The sequence below is a fragment of the Dama dama genome, chromosome 27 (genome assembly GCF_033118175.1).
Source record: "Dama dama isolate Ldn47 chromosome 27, ASM3311817v1, whole genome shotgun sequence".
Lineage (NCBI taxonomy): Eukaryota > Metazoa > Chordata > Mammalia > Artiodactyla > Cervidae > Dama > Dama dama.
In genome coordinates this window covers 55,832,588-55,846,941 of record NC_083707.1, presented here as the reverse complement: position 1 = coordinate 55,846,941, position 14,354 = coordinate 55,832,588, and the positions used below count along the sequence as shown (strand labels likewise).

Sequence of the window (14,354 nt, the reverse complement as noted above, 5' to 3'; positions counted from 1 at the left end):
CTCTCTTTTATCCTTTATCTCCAACAAGCTCCAAAAAGGAATCCTATTGATCCAGTTCTTGTGGGTCAGTTTCCTTGAACTAGGAGTAGGGTGAAGAACAGTTGAGAGTTGGCATGGAGAAACAGATGGAAAACAAACAACAAAACGCGTTTATCAGATTTAACCTTTATCAGATTTAACCTTTAATCGCTCTTTTTATCTTGCCTCTCGGGAATCTGTAGATTTCTTAGGCCTTGTTTTCATAAATTCTCTCCGCCACTTAATATTTACCAAAACTGCCTTAGTTGAGAGTCTTTCTATTTGCTTCTCGGGCAAAACCAGGGTGAACCTTGAGAATAATAGTAATTCCCCTGTTATGTACTGAATTGTGTGCCTCCAAACTCAGGCTGAAGCCCTGATCCCCAGTGTGACCATATTTGGAGACAGGACTTTTAAGGAGGTAACTGAGATTAAATGAGGTCATAAGGATGGGCCCTAATCCAATAGAGCTGGTGTCCTTAGAAGAAGGGGAAGGGACATCAGGAGTGAACATGCTTATGTATGTGTGTATGGGTGCACAAGCAAAAGGCCACATGAGGACACAGTGGGAAGGTGTTCTCTACAAACCAGGGAGAGAGGCCTGAGGAGAAACCAAACTGGCTGACACCTTGATCTTGGATTTCCAGTCTTTATTTCAGAGCTGTGAAATAAATTTCTGTTAAGCCACCTAGTTTGTGGCATTTTGATATGGCAGCCCTAACGTACTACTGTTTTTAAAATCTTTTACTGAGCACCTTATATTCTAGTTCTTTATGTACATCATCTACTATTAAACTTTCTCAATCCTAGAAAGTAGGTATTCTTCAGTTCTCACAGACAAGAAAGCTGGAGTTCAGAGAGGTTAGCCACTTGTCCATGGCCACAAAATAATAAGTACTCGGGGTTTATTATAGAAACTTTTGTCTCTTTGGGTCTAAAGCCATCACACTGTTCTGGTAGCACATGAGAAAGGAATATCGTTACTAAGGCTCTGCTCTGGATGTGTTCAGTTAGGGAAAATTATTTTCTGTTTCTGCAGCACCCTTAGGCTTCTCTTTTCACATTTCTTGGACTTCAGTTATATGCCAAACTGATGACTCTCAACTCTGTAGCTTTAGCTTACTCCTTCCTCTAGTTTCAGACTATCTCTTCCTACTATCTCAGGGATACCTCGCCAGGATATCCTATTGACATCTTAACTCAGTAAAAAAGAACCGAAAGGGACCTCCCTGGTGGTCCAATGGTTAAGAATTCACCTTGTAATGCAGGGGGATGTGGGTTTGATCCCTGGTTGGGGAGCTATGATCCCACATGCCAGAGCAACTAAAGTCTTCGAGCCACAACTAGAGCGTCCAAGTGCTGCAATAAAAGATCTCACAGGATGTGATGAAAATCCCATAGTGCTGTAACTAAGAACTGATACAACTAAATACATAATTTTTCTAAAAAAGAGCCAGAAGGTTGAAACACTTGCAATATCCTAGACTCCTTCATCATCTTATCAAATTGGTTCAGTTGGTCACTCAAATCTGCTGTTTTTATCTAATTGTTTCTCAAACACATCATTTGACTCTAGCTGCCCCTGTAACTCAGTTCCTGGATTACCTGCCGTAACCTCCTAAACTGGTTTCACTGCCTTTCATCCTCCTTCCTTTTACCTCTGGGCTTTTTCTAAAGACACTTGTGACCACAAAATTGTCCTGTAGTGACTACTCCATTACTTTCATGTCAAAATACAAACTACTTAGCTAGTCATCATCTGACCTTCACCTTACTCTTCAATTTAATCACCCCAGCTACAACCAACAGTAAATCACTTGATTTGTCACCTAGCCTAACAGTTAAAAGAACATAATAGTGTTAGGAGCTTCCTTGGTGGCTTGGCAGTAAAGAATCCACCTACAGTGCAGGAGCCACAGGAGACCTGGGTTCAATCACCGGGTTGAGAAGATCCCCAGGAGGAGGAGGGCATGGCAACCCACTCCAGTATTCTTGCCCAGAGAATCCTCATGGACAGAGGAGCCTGGCGGGCTACAGTGCATGGGGTCGCAAAGAGTCACACAGGACTGAATCGACTGAGCATGCACACAAGCTCTGGTATTTGACTGCCTTAAGTTGAATGCTGTCTTGACTTCACACAAGCTGTGTGAACTTTGGAAAATTAAGGTTGTTGTGTGGATTAAATGAGCTAACATACTCAAAGAGCTTGTATGTTGTTTTGCACATAATTTATTAGCTATTATTATTAGCAGCAGCATTCTCAACTATGCATTTGCATTGAAACTTTCTCAGGGTGGACTACCCTGGTATCTGGCTATGCCCTTCTCTATCAAGATTCGGTTCGGGGGCCACATCTAGTAGCAAACTTGCCTTGCCCCTTTCCACTGTTTCCTTTGCAAGCTTCTTTGTTACTGTAACTGCATCTATCACCAGGTTATGAGCTCCTAAAGTAGAGTGGTATGCTGGAGAAGGCTGGAGAGAACCCCGGACTGCAAGGAGATCAAACCATTTAATCCAGATGTTACTCGCTCAGTATGTTACTGATGTTCCTCAGTTGTTACCAGATGTTACTCAGTCTGACTCTTTATGACCCCATGGACTGTAGCCTGCCAGGCTCCTCTGTCCATGGGATTCTCCAGGCAAGAATACTGGAGTGGGTTCACATTTCCTTCTCCAGGGGATCGTCCCAACCCAGGGATCGAACCCGGGTCTCCCACATTGCAGGTAGATTCTTTACCATCTGAGCCACCTAGGGAAGCCCATCCTAAAGGACTGAGTGAGTGAAAGTCGCTCAGTCGTCTCCGACTGTTTGCGACCCCATGGACTGTAGCCCACCAGGCTCTCCTCTGTCCAGGAAGTCAACCCTAAATATTCATTAGAAGGGTTGATGCTGAGGCTGAAGTTCCAAAACTCTGGTCACCTGATGCCAAGAGCTTGCTCAGTGGTAAAGACCCTAATGCTGGGAAAGACAGGGCAAAAGAAGCAGGTGGCAGAGGACGACATGGTTAGACAGTATCACTGACTCGGTGGACATGAATTTGCACAAACTCCGAGACAGCAGAGGACAAGCCTTGTAGGCTACACAGTCCATGGGGTAGCAAAAAATCAGAAAAGGACTTAGCAACCGAACAACTGAGGCACAAGTTCCATGTTCTAAGGCAGAAGTGAAAGGTGCATCATATCTTCTGGATGAGGTGTACCCAGAGAAAGCCCGAGTGTACCGAAAATTCGTTAACACATGTTCCTAAAGTCCATGCTGGAGTCGGTGAAGGACAAGGAGGCCTGGCGCGCTGCAGTCCATTGGGTCGCCACAATGTCTTTTATCTAATGCGGCGGTTTGCCCCCAGTGAGACAGAACTACACTCTTAGTATTTCCGGAGGGAACGTAAGACGTAAGGCAGCGGCCAAGAACCCCGGGGGTGCGGGGAGGGTTATTTTCTCATTTTCTCACCCCTCGGTAAAAACCCGAGGAAACTCTTCAGTTGGGAAAAAAAAAAAAAAAAACCCAGGTCTCGGCATCGCGAAGAAAGACGTGAATTTGAGGCGCAATGTGCGCCTGCGCAAGCGACCACTCGTCGTCCGCGCCTGCGCCGCTCCAGCCAATGAGGGAGTCCTCAGCCGAAGGCGGGACCACAAGTAGCGCCTTAGGATTGGGCAGCGGGAGCCCAAACCGAAGGAGCGGAAATAACGCCAGCGTGCGCAAGCGCAGGCGGCTGTGCCGCGCGGTGGCTGCCGGGTGCCGCGGGCCGGCCTGTCCCTCGCCTCCCCCCTCCCCCCGGCCCCGCCCCCTCGGCCGCTCCGCTCCCTGGCGTGACTCGGCACTGAGAGAACGCCGCGCGGAGAAGACGCCGCGGCCACCGCCCCCTGAATCCAGGCCTGGGCCTTCCCGCGCCTCCCGCCGCTTCCTCCCCCGGGACCGCTCCTCCGTCAGGTTTGAAGCCGGCGGCGTCGCTGCCGCCCTGCCCAGGCTCTCCGAGAATGGTGGGCGTGAAGCCGGTCGGGAGTGACCCGGATTTCCAGCCGGAGCTGAGCGGCGCGGGCTCCAGACTCGCCGTGGTCAAGTTCACCATGCGGGGGTGAGGCCGGGCCCGAGCCCGGGGCTGGGGGTAGGGGGCGCCGCGGCCGTCCGCTCGGTCACCTCCCGGCTCCTCCCGGCCCCTCCCGCCTTGCCGTCTCCTTCCGCCCCCGGAAGTGTCCGGCCCCGGCCCCAGGCCGCTGCCCCGTGAGGCCTCAGCCCCTGGGTGTGAAGCCCCTGCTCGTGGCCCCGGGGGGCGGCTCCGGCGGGCTCGCAGGCCTGGCGGGCCGCGTCTCCCGGCCCGCTCCTTTGGACGAGCTCTGCGCTCGCGGGCGGCCTGGCTCTTTTCCTTCTTGTCTAAGGGCGTCTTCCTGCAGCGGCCCCTGGCTCTGGTCCGTCCCCTTCTTTCCCGGGGTCTAGCTGTCAACTTGTATCTTAGGGACCCCCCCCCCCCCCCCCCGGATTTAACTTAGCGAACCGTTTGTCTTCACCACCTGCAGGTCTGGGAAACGTGAAGGAAGATTTCAGCTATGCAACTAATCCGCCTAGAGCTTAGACCTGAGTCTCACCTAATACATTTTAAATTAAGATGTTGGGTCAGGATACTTTTTTACTTTTGTTAAGGGCTTTGTTGCTCCTTTGGTTAGTCTTCTTAGGCCGCCTTGTGTAAGCAGTTGCGTCTGATCAGGGCAATTATAGTACATATATATATATATATATATTACAGGTAGACAGGTGTCCGCACATCTGGCTTTGACCGAATAGACTCCATTTTTGACTTGGTGATTTAAAAGGAGAGGGAACTTGAAAGGTGTTATCTGGCTTTCGTAAATCTCGACATAATTCATAGGTTGCAGAGCCGGTGGAGCTTCCATGTTGGGGGTGTGGTGTGTTTCTGTGTGAGAGTGCCGCGTTGGAAGTGGATATTCAGAACCAAGGTTTCAGCGAGTTTGTGTTTTTACTGACCTCCCCATGTATATGTCAGTGCCCACCCAAATAGAAGGATTAGAAGTGTTCACTTTGCTTACCTTGACCACCCTGGTGGTTATTTACACTATAATTTGGAGAAATCTCCTACAAGTATCACTGTTTACGTAACACATTTTATGTCCAAGATCCCCTGGAGGAGGAAATGGCACCAGCTCCAGTGTCCTTCCCGGGGAAATCCCATGGACAGAGGAGCCTGGCGGGCTACAGTCCATGGAGTAGCAAGAGAATAGGGCACGACTTAGCGACTAAACAACAACAGCAAACTATATAAACGTAAGGCGGTGTTTTGACTCTCAGAGCAAAAAGTGCTTCAGACCTGTTGAACATGATTCAATAAATGTTGAATATCTAAACGGTAGCATTAGGATTAGATTCATTTTAAGGGGTGGAGGGAAGTAGATAGAGATGAAAACAAGTTAAGAGTTATTTTCGGACCAGTCTCTCTCATATGGAATCAGAAAGGGGCAGTGCATTAGATTTTAAAGTGGGTCTTCCCAGTTTTGTTGGTTTTATAGTGACAGTATTCTTCATATGAGGAAATACCTATAGATTTGTTAAGTCCTAGGCCAAAGTTGGGGAAAAGAAGAGATGATTTTAACTGCAGATCTCATTTTTAGCTCAGTTTTCTAACTCTCGTCAGTGGGAGGGTCTGCCCTTTGGCGCCTCTATGGTACACTCTCTCCTTTTCTCCTACTGTAGCAGGATGAGAGATGACAGAATCATACATAATTTATTTGAAGTGAGAAAAGTTACTATCATCCCACTTTAGGCCCAGAACATAGTTTGCTCAAGCACCTATTTCTTAATTTCCTTTCCATTCCTATTTTAAGCCATATTCCTTATTCTCAGTTTCCATGCTTTATCTATCCTATTAATTTTACTATGCAGATTGTTGCTCTCCTGTTTAAGAATTTCCGTGTCTCTCCAACACTATTTTTCATTTTTTTTAAATTGTTATATGTAACATAAATTTGCCACTTTAGCCTTTTTAAAATGTACAATCCAGTGGCATTAGGTACATCCACAGTGTTGTACCACCATTACCCCTATCTCCTAGAAATTTTTCATCATCTAAGACTGCAACTGTGCACGCTTAAACAGAAATTCCCATACCTTCTCTCCAGTGCCTCCAGCCCCTGGTAACCTCTCTTCTACTTTCTGTCTCTATCAAGTTGCCTATTCTTGATAACTCATTTAACTAGAAATTTATATATGTCTTTTTGTTTATGGCTTATTTTAGCATGCTGTCAAGGTTCATCCATGTTACAGCATGTGTCCTGTTTTCCTTCCTTTTTCTGTTGTACGTATATACCACGTATTGTTTATTCATCTGTTGATGAATGGTTGATGGACATTTGGATGCTTCCATCTTTTGGCTATTGTAAATAACACTGCTGTGAACATTAGTGTGCAGGGACCTCTGTTAGTCCCTGCTCTCAGTTCTTTTGGGTTATACCTGTGAGCAGAATTGCTAGATTATAATGTAATTCTGTGTATAACGTTTTGAGAAACCGCCAAAGTATTTTCCACAGTGACTGAACAAGTTTGCATTTCCACTAGCCCCACAGGAGAGTTCCAATTTCTCTACGTATCAACTTTTTAAGATATTTTAATAGCCATGTTAGATGGATGTGAAGTGGTTTCTGGTGGTTTTGATTTGCATTTCCTTGATAACTGATCATGTTGAACATCTTTTCACAAGCTTATTAACTGTTTGTCTTCTGTGGAGAAATGTCTGTTGGGGTTCTTTGCCCATTTTGAACTGGGTTATTTGTTTTTTTGTTATTGTTGTGGATTTGTGGGAGTTCTTTATATATTGGAGATCTTAACCCTTTTTCAGATGCATCATTTGCAGATATTTTCTCCCATTGGTTGCCTTTTCATTTTTTTAAATAGTGTCCTTTGACGCACAAGAGTTGGAAAATTTTGCTGAAGTTCAGCTTGTGTGTGGTGTTTTTCTTCTGTTGTTTGTGCTTTTGGTGTCATATCCCAGAAGTCATTGCCAAATCCAGTATCATGGATATTCCTCCCTGCTTTCATCAAAAAAATTTCTAGTTTTAGCTCTTTCTAGTTTTAGGTGTGTGATCTATTTGTAATTAACTTTTGTATTTGGTTTAAAGTAAGGTTCCAACTTCATTCTTCTGCATGTGGCTTTCCAGCTTTCCCAATACCATTTATTGGAAAAACTGTCTTTAATCCACTGAATGGCACCCTTCTCTAGTATTTTTTTAAGCAACTAAAATAGTCATCACTTCGTAATACATTTAAGTTAGTCGGTATAAGGGACTTACTTAAGCACTTGTTGACTCCTGCGGTCCTCAAAATAATCTGGTATTATCTCCGTTTTATAAACTAAAAGAAAGTTGAGTCACAAAGAGATCTTATTTAAGATATCTTGTTTAAGGTCCCATTGTTGAATGCACTGTTTGGATTGTAAAGTGCTCTCCTGTTCTTTCCAGCCTAAGCAGAAGGGCGATGCAAATTCACCTCTGCATTGCATGGCGCCTGATATTTTTCAGTAAATGCTGCCTTGAATAAGCTCCGCCTGCAAAACTTTCTGATGGAGGACAATTCGGCTCACATTCTGATATTCATTTACCTACACATGTAGCCCAATCATACTGTTCAGAGGATGGAATTATGTATGTGGATTATATACTGTGATAACTTGTTTTTGTAACTGGTATCTCCAAACTGTTACTTCTTAAATATACCCAGATACACTTAAGTGGTCATAAACAGTTGTTATCACTGATTAACTCCAAGTTTAAAAGGATGTATGTTTTCTTTGCCATAAAACTCAGCAATGTGATTTTTATCATGAATTCATGAGTGTACAACTTTTATAGATATGTTTATCATATATTCAGTTTTCTTCAAGCAGGTCTTACTTTGTAGTTAGGTGTTATTGCTACTGCCTCAGAAGAATGTCTGAGAATAGCTTCCCTAGTGGCTCAGACGGTAAAGAATCTGCCTGCAATGCAGGAGACCCAGGTTCAATCCCTGGGTTGGGAAGATCCCCTGGAGAAGGGAATGACAACCCACTGCAGTATTCTTGCCTGGAGAATCCCCATGGACAGAGGAGCCTGGCGGGCTGCAGTCCATGGGGTCACAGAAACAAGACTGAGCAACTAACACCACCAACAAAGAAGAATGTCAGTGTGTATTAGGATAGTGAGATACAATGACTATGGTAGTTTGTCCCAATAATACATTATATAATAGTACTAACTGTGTATTGTGAAATTGCTGTGGACAGAAGGTACTTTACCATAATACAGGCCCAACAGTCCATAAGGACCAAGCAGGTAATATTAGGGAGTGATGTCGGTGGCAGAAAGATAACCAGGGCTTGGTCAGGCCCTAGAGATTGTATAGAGATTTATTTTTTAAATAAACATTTGTATTGAAGTATAGCAGGCATGCAGAAAATATGCACAAACCATTTAGGTGTATAGTTTGATAAGTTTTCGAAATGGTTGCACCTGTTTAACCAATACCCAGTCAGGAATACTAGCATTGCACAATCTCTCACTATCCCCCCAACCCCGTCTTCCTGCAGGCTCCTGTCACTCTTGAATTCTGACACTGTAAAGATGATATCATGAAGTATATAATCTGTCTGGTTGCCTTTCAAGAGTGTATAAATAGTTTTAATCTTGGAGGTTAATTTAGAAATAACAACCAAAACAAAGCAAAAAGCAGTGTGGGCCACGGTTTTCGAATAGTTGAGTTGGGTTTTGTGATCGGATTTCAGCACTGTACTTCATTGTTCTTGTCTTTCAAATGAGGAATTGTGAAGCCTAAATGAATTTAAAGGTTTTATAAATTACATAACATACGATACACGCTTAGTGAACACTAGCAACTCTGTGTCCCTAATAGGATCAGTTATGACTATGCTTGTCCATTAGTAAATATAATACATCTAGAAACAACCTATTCTACAGGCATGCCTCCGAGAAAGTAGGCTTTTAAAATACATCTTCAGAAAGCATGTACATTTTCCACGCTGAGTGTGTTTGTACACATTACTGCTTGATGTAGAGAACTGACTACTTTAGCAAATGGGAAAGAATAGCAAGTTCTTGAAATAGAATCTGTTTGTATTATAACTAAATACAAATCTTATTAAGAAGAACCTAGCATGTTTTCAAAGAAAATTGATGTTGGATTGGCTTCAGGAGTTAACTGTTCTAGTTGTGGCCCTGCCATTAACTAAAGTGTCTGATCTTGATTAAGTCATTTAACATTTCTGGCGTCTGGTGGTGGTGGTGGTTTAGTTGCCAAGTTGTATCCGACTCTTTGCGACCCCATGGACTGTAACTGGAGTTACAGTAACTGTAACTGCGACCCCATAACTGCAGGCTTCTCTGTCCATGGGATTCTCCAGGCAAGAATTCTGGATTTGATTCTCATTTCCTTCTCCTTTCTGGCATTTGTCTTTTATCAAATAATTGTGTTCTGTTAGGTCAGTTTTAAAGTTTCAGCTTTGTGGGTTTAGTTCTTACATTCTGGATCTAACAGGTAAGCTTTCCATCAAAGAGTTCAGAGATGGAAAAATAACTTTTTTTTTCTTTTTTTAAACCTCTGGACTAGATGGTCCCTGGTCTGTTACAAGTTCAAAGGTACTGAGGTTATCTAATATCTAAGGGCTTCGAATTAAGGGCTTTGCAAAGTCGAAAAAGTACAGTCCTGAAATTTAGGCATGTTTGAGGGCATAATGTTCTAGAGGTAGGAAAGGTCCTTGAGGAATCTAGTCCCTTCCTGTCTTCCAGAGAAATCAAATGATTTGTTTGTGGCTCAGCTAATTTTGGAAGTTAAAGTTTGCTTTTAGATGCTAGTGGTAAGCAAGGACCTTGTTGAAATAGCAAGTAATTTCACCTGAGTGATTATAATGTGAAAGTATGCTGCTGTATATTTCTGTGTTCTGTGACTTATTTTGGTTTTTGACTAATGTTCCAACTTCTGACGGCTAACTAAATTAAACAGAGGATTGAGATAAGGTTAAATTTTGAAAGGGAACATTTATTTTCAAGACAGTCATTATTTTGCAGTTTGTTTAGCTTCAGGTTACTCATACATGATTGATGAGTGGAGTGATGATGTCCATGCCACGGCAGAGGTTTTGTTGGTTAATATTCTAATATTTTTCTTAGGTAGTGAAGGGCAGGAATAGGAATAGAGCCTGTAATAGGAAGGAGAAAAGCCCTCAGCCAGAGGCAGGCTCCCTTTCAGGATCTGTTTCAGAGAGTCTAAATTAATAAAGTTAAACCGGAGCCTCAGCTCCCAGCCCTGGTTCCCTGGCGGGCGGCATTTTCCTACTGTGCTTCCTCCTGCCCCCGCCGGGCCGGCCGCCCTGCTGGCTCCGAGCTTCCCGTGCGTCTGGGGTCTCTCAGCACCTGTGATACAGCAGGCACTTCCATTTGATTGTTTCTGTGCCATTTAAACGTCCCTGAGGAAGCCTGTAGGTCTGAGGCTCCTGCCTGTCTGTCCAGGTATTGCCTGTGTACCAGTTACTATTTTTCTTAGAAATACTTTTACAGTGTTGCATGGGTTTAGATGACTTACACCAATCTTATTTTTTCCATAAGCCTTCTTATCTTGAATACATGCTTTTGCAGAAAGGTTTTTTCGGAAATGAGAAAATCTGATATTGTGTGGATACCAGGTATATTCTGTGATATAGCATGATACTTGTGCTTCTCCTGTGACTACTGTTTAAATGCAGCTAACATTTAATCATCATCTATCAATTTATTTACTATCGTAAAAGGAAAATAGCTGTCATATAAGCCAAAGAATACAGGAGTATAGGTAGTTTTGAAAGTCTCCCCTAAAGTTGCTCTTTCTTTTCCAATCCCATTTTTCAGAAGTAGTAGTTTATTGTGTGACACACCTAAGTTGTAAGTATGTATTTGTTTACATATATAACATGTAAATACATGTATAAAGGCGTGTGTTTAATGTGGTCATGGAGAACATATTTTTGTGAGACTTAAGTTTTCTTTTGAACAGTACAGATTATCCTTATCCCCTGGTGTGATAATTTTTGTTGTTCAAGTATAATTGATACATGGTATTATATAAGTTACAATGTACCATACTGTAATTCACAGTTTTTAAAGGTCACACTGCGTTTATAGTTATTACAAAATACTGGCTCTGATTCCTTGTGTTGTACCATATATTGTAACTTATTTTATCTATTATAATTTTAAAAAATATTTTTCTATTGATTGCCATTTAGATTATTTCTATCTTTAAAAAACTATTTCAGATGTTTCATTGAACTTCCTTATACATATTATTGTGAAATTGAGTGTTAAGATAGGATTGACTTTTAGGAGTAAGGTCGTTGAATCTTGGATTGTGGTCATTTAAAGTTGGTAGATAATGACCAAATGGCCCTTCAAAAAGGATCTACCAGTGTGTACTCCCATCCATAGTGTTTAAGACTGATTAAAAGCCAGTAGTATTTTGCTAACCTAAAGATAGATTTCATCGACTGTAAATGTTTGTTCCTTTAAAATTTAGTCTCAGGGCCTAAAATTGTTGCATCCAAAAAATTTATTTTCAGAAGCATCAAGTTTAATATTTAAGAAATTAATAGTTATTTTCTTGTTGCTGTGAGTCTTAAAGATGGTAAAAGATGAAAATGCTGATTAAAATATTAAGAATGGAAAGAGAATCACAACTTGAGTTTGAACATTTGTGAATTTGAACATCTTGTGCTTTAGAATCTGCTTTTCCTTGTGTTTTTGTCTGTTAAAGCCAAGATTTTTCTTAATTTTAACTTTTTGGAACTTTCTTTGAAATATACATAGTACACAAGGATAAATGTACAGTTCAGAGAATTTTCACAAACTGAATACACATGCATATTTATTTACCTTTTGGACAAATGGAACATTACTAACCTCTTGAAATCTCTCTCATGCCCTTATCCTGTCACTGACAACAGTGACTTGTTTTGATTTATAATACCATTGGTTTATTTTACCTGTACTTGAACTGTACATAAGTGGAATAATAGACTGTAGTTATTTTCTCAGTGTTATTTGTGAGGTTCATTTATGTTTTGGCATGAGGTTTTACGTCAGTCATTTTCATTGTTATGTAGTATTCCAGTGCGTGAATAACTTCAGTTAGTTTACTCACAGAATGAGTAGGTGGTATCCAGTTTTCGGCTGTTGGAAATGTTGCTTCTACCAATATTGTTTCATATGCCCTAAGGCAAACATACGTAGATATTTCTGTTTTATATACCCTGGACGTGGTCATTGGTAGGCATAAATCTTACTTTAACAGATAGCTTCAGTTTCTTTTCTTACCCCGTAAAGTGGTTATACTCATTTGCACTGTCACTAACAGGTCATTTGCTCCAAGTTCTTAAGAGTACTTCCTTCTTTATTGTTTTAACTATTTTAGTGGGAGTAGTTTTTGCACATCCCCCGTTTCCTTAGTGACTGAGGAAGTCTTTTTCTATTTATTGACTGCTTGGATAACCTCATTTGTCCTATTCGAGAGAACCCTTATTTTTCTTTTGGATAACAGTCTTTTTATTGATTTGTAGGTGCTTTTTTACATATTAGAGGTATAAGTCATATGTTTGATATGTTTTACACATTTTTTTTTTTTTTTACCAGTCTGTGGTTTGTCTTTTCACCCTTAAAATGCTATCTTGATGAACAAAATTTAACTATCATATTTTCTAGCTTATCAAGTATATCCCCAAATATCAGTTCTTCCCTTTTCTCTGTAATGCTTTCAGTATTTTAAGAAATAAATTTTTGCTTACTCAAGGTTTTCAAAGTATTCTCTGTATTTTTTTACCCTGACACCATTGTTTTACTGTTCACATTTAGATCTGTAATCCATCTGGAATTGGTTTTTGTGTACATTTTGAGTTAGGAGTCATTTTTTACCCCCAGGTGGATATCCATTTTGACTCAGCAATGCTTATTGAAAGACTATCCTTTCTCTACTGTACTACTGTGTCAACTTTTTCAAAAGTTAGGTTACTGTGTATGGGATGGGTCTACTTTTGAACCTTTTTTTAAAGTTGGTGAGTTTGTTTATGCTTTATACTCTTAATTTATAATAAAGCTTTTTGGTAGTTTTTAATATCTGGTAACATAATTCCTTCACGTTTGAACCCCAGACTGCCTGGACTATCCTTGATATTTCCCTATAAATTTTAGAATTTTTTTTTTTTTTTTTTAAATTTTAGAATTTAAAGTTGTTAATTTCTCCAAGAAAACCTGTTAGAATTTTGCATTGACTTTAAATAACAAATTGAGGAGACTTGACATCTTGAGAGTATTGAGTTTTCCAATTCATAAGTGTAGTATAGTCCTATATTTATTTAGCCCTTTAATTTCTTTCAGTGAGAAGAAAGCTGGAATATAACAGTATTAGACTTAAAGACTTAATATAAATCTGTAGTCATTAAGGTAGTGTGATACTATTGTAAGCATATCTAAATAATACAATGGAAAGAGAAAGTCTAAAGGAAAGATGATCAGAACTTTTTAATTTTATGTTTTAATTGACGAAATCTTTAGAGTGTAAATTAGTACAATCTTTGGTGTTATCTTACAAAGTGTCTCTTACCTTTTTCACAGGTGCGGACCGTGTTTAAGGATTGCCCCAGCATTCAGTTCTATGAGTAATAAGTATCCACAGGCAGTTTTCTTGGAAGTAGATGTACATCAGTGTCAGGTAAGGCAAGAGGGCCCTTTTGAAATTTTTTGAAAATTTACAAATTGTCTTGAAATTCACATTAATATCATCCTTTATTTATCTCTTTGTGTACTGAGTACTTGTTTGTTTGAAGGTAGGATGATATCTATCTTGCAGTGGTGAATGCAAGTGTTGTTAAGGCTGTATTAGTAAAAGTAGTCTGATATTAATTGCTTCTGGGTTTGTTTATATTAATATTTTATTGATATGAAACTAATAGTATGTGGTAAACTTACTAGGTCACTTGGCTGTTCTGTTTTACATTCCTTTATTGTTTTGCAAATCTGGAACTATATCTATACTATTGACACATTGGTTGGTTAAAAAGCCATGGGAGAGAATTCTTGGTTATAGTTTGATTTGAATTGATCATTTTATGACCTTAGCTCCAAAGCTGCATACTCAGCAGAAAGTTTAAAACATTGATTGCTGCTGATCAAGCCACAGGTAGGTAGATTGCCCTGGTTACTTAGCCGGCATGGTGTGTGACAGTTCTGCGTTCGCATATGTGTAAGTGTGAAAGAGTGGTTATGCCAAAAAAAGTTTTTGAAGGCTTCTTGCAACACAGAAGACTACAAAAGTGTAA

The 14,354-nt window shown here is 40.8% G+C and overlaps 1 protein-coding gene across 1 annotated transcript in view; it reads left to right on the top strand.

Annotated features, from left to right (window-relative positions):
* Positions 1-3,800: 3,800 nt before the first annotated feature.
* Positions 3,801-14,354, top strand: part of TXNL1 (thioredoxin like 1) — a 30,356-nt gene continuing 19,802 nt past the window's right edge. The window contains exons 1-2 of the mRNA XM_061131225.1: positions 3,801-4,094; positions 13,651-13,747. Of these exons, the coding sequence (XP_060987208.1) occupies positions 3,997-4,094; positions 13,651-13,747 (195 nt within the window). The 5' untranslated portion in view covers positions 3,801-3,996. The remainder of the gene's footprint in view (positions 4,095-13,650; positions 13,748-14,354) is intronic.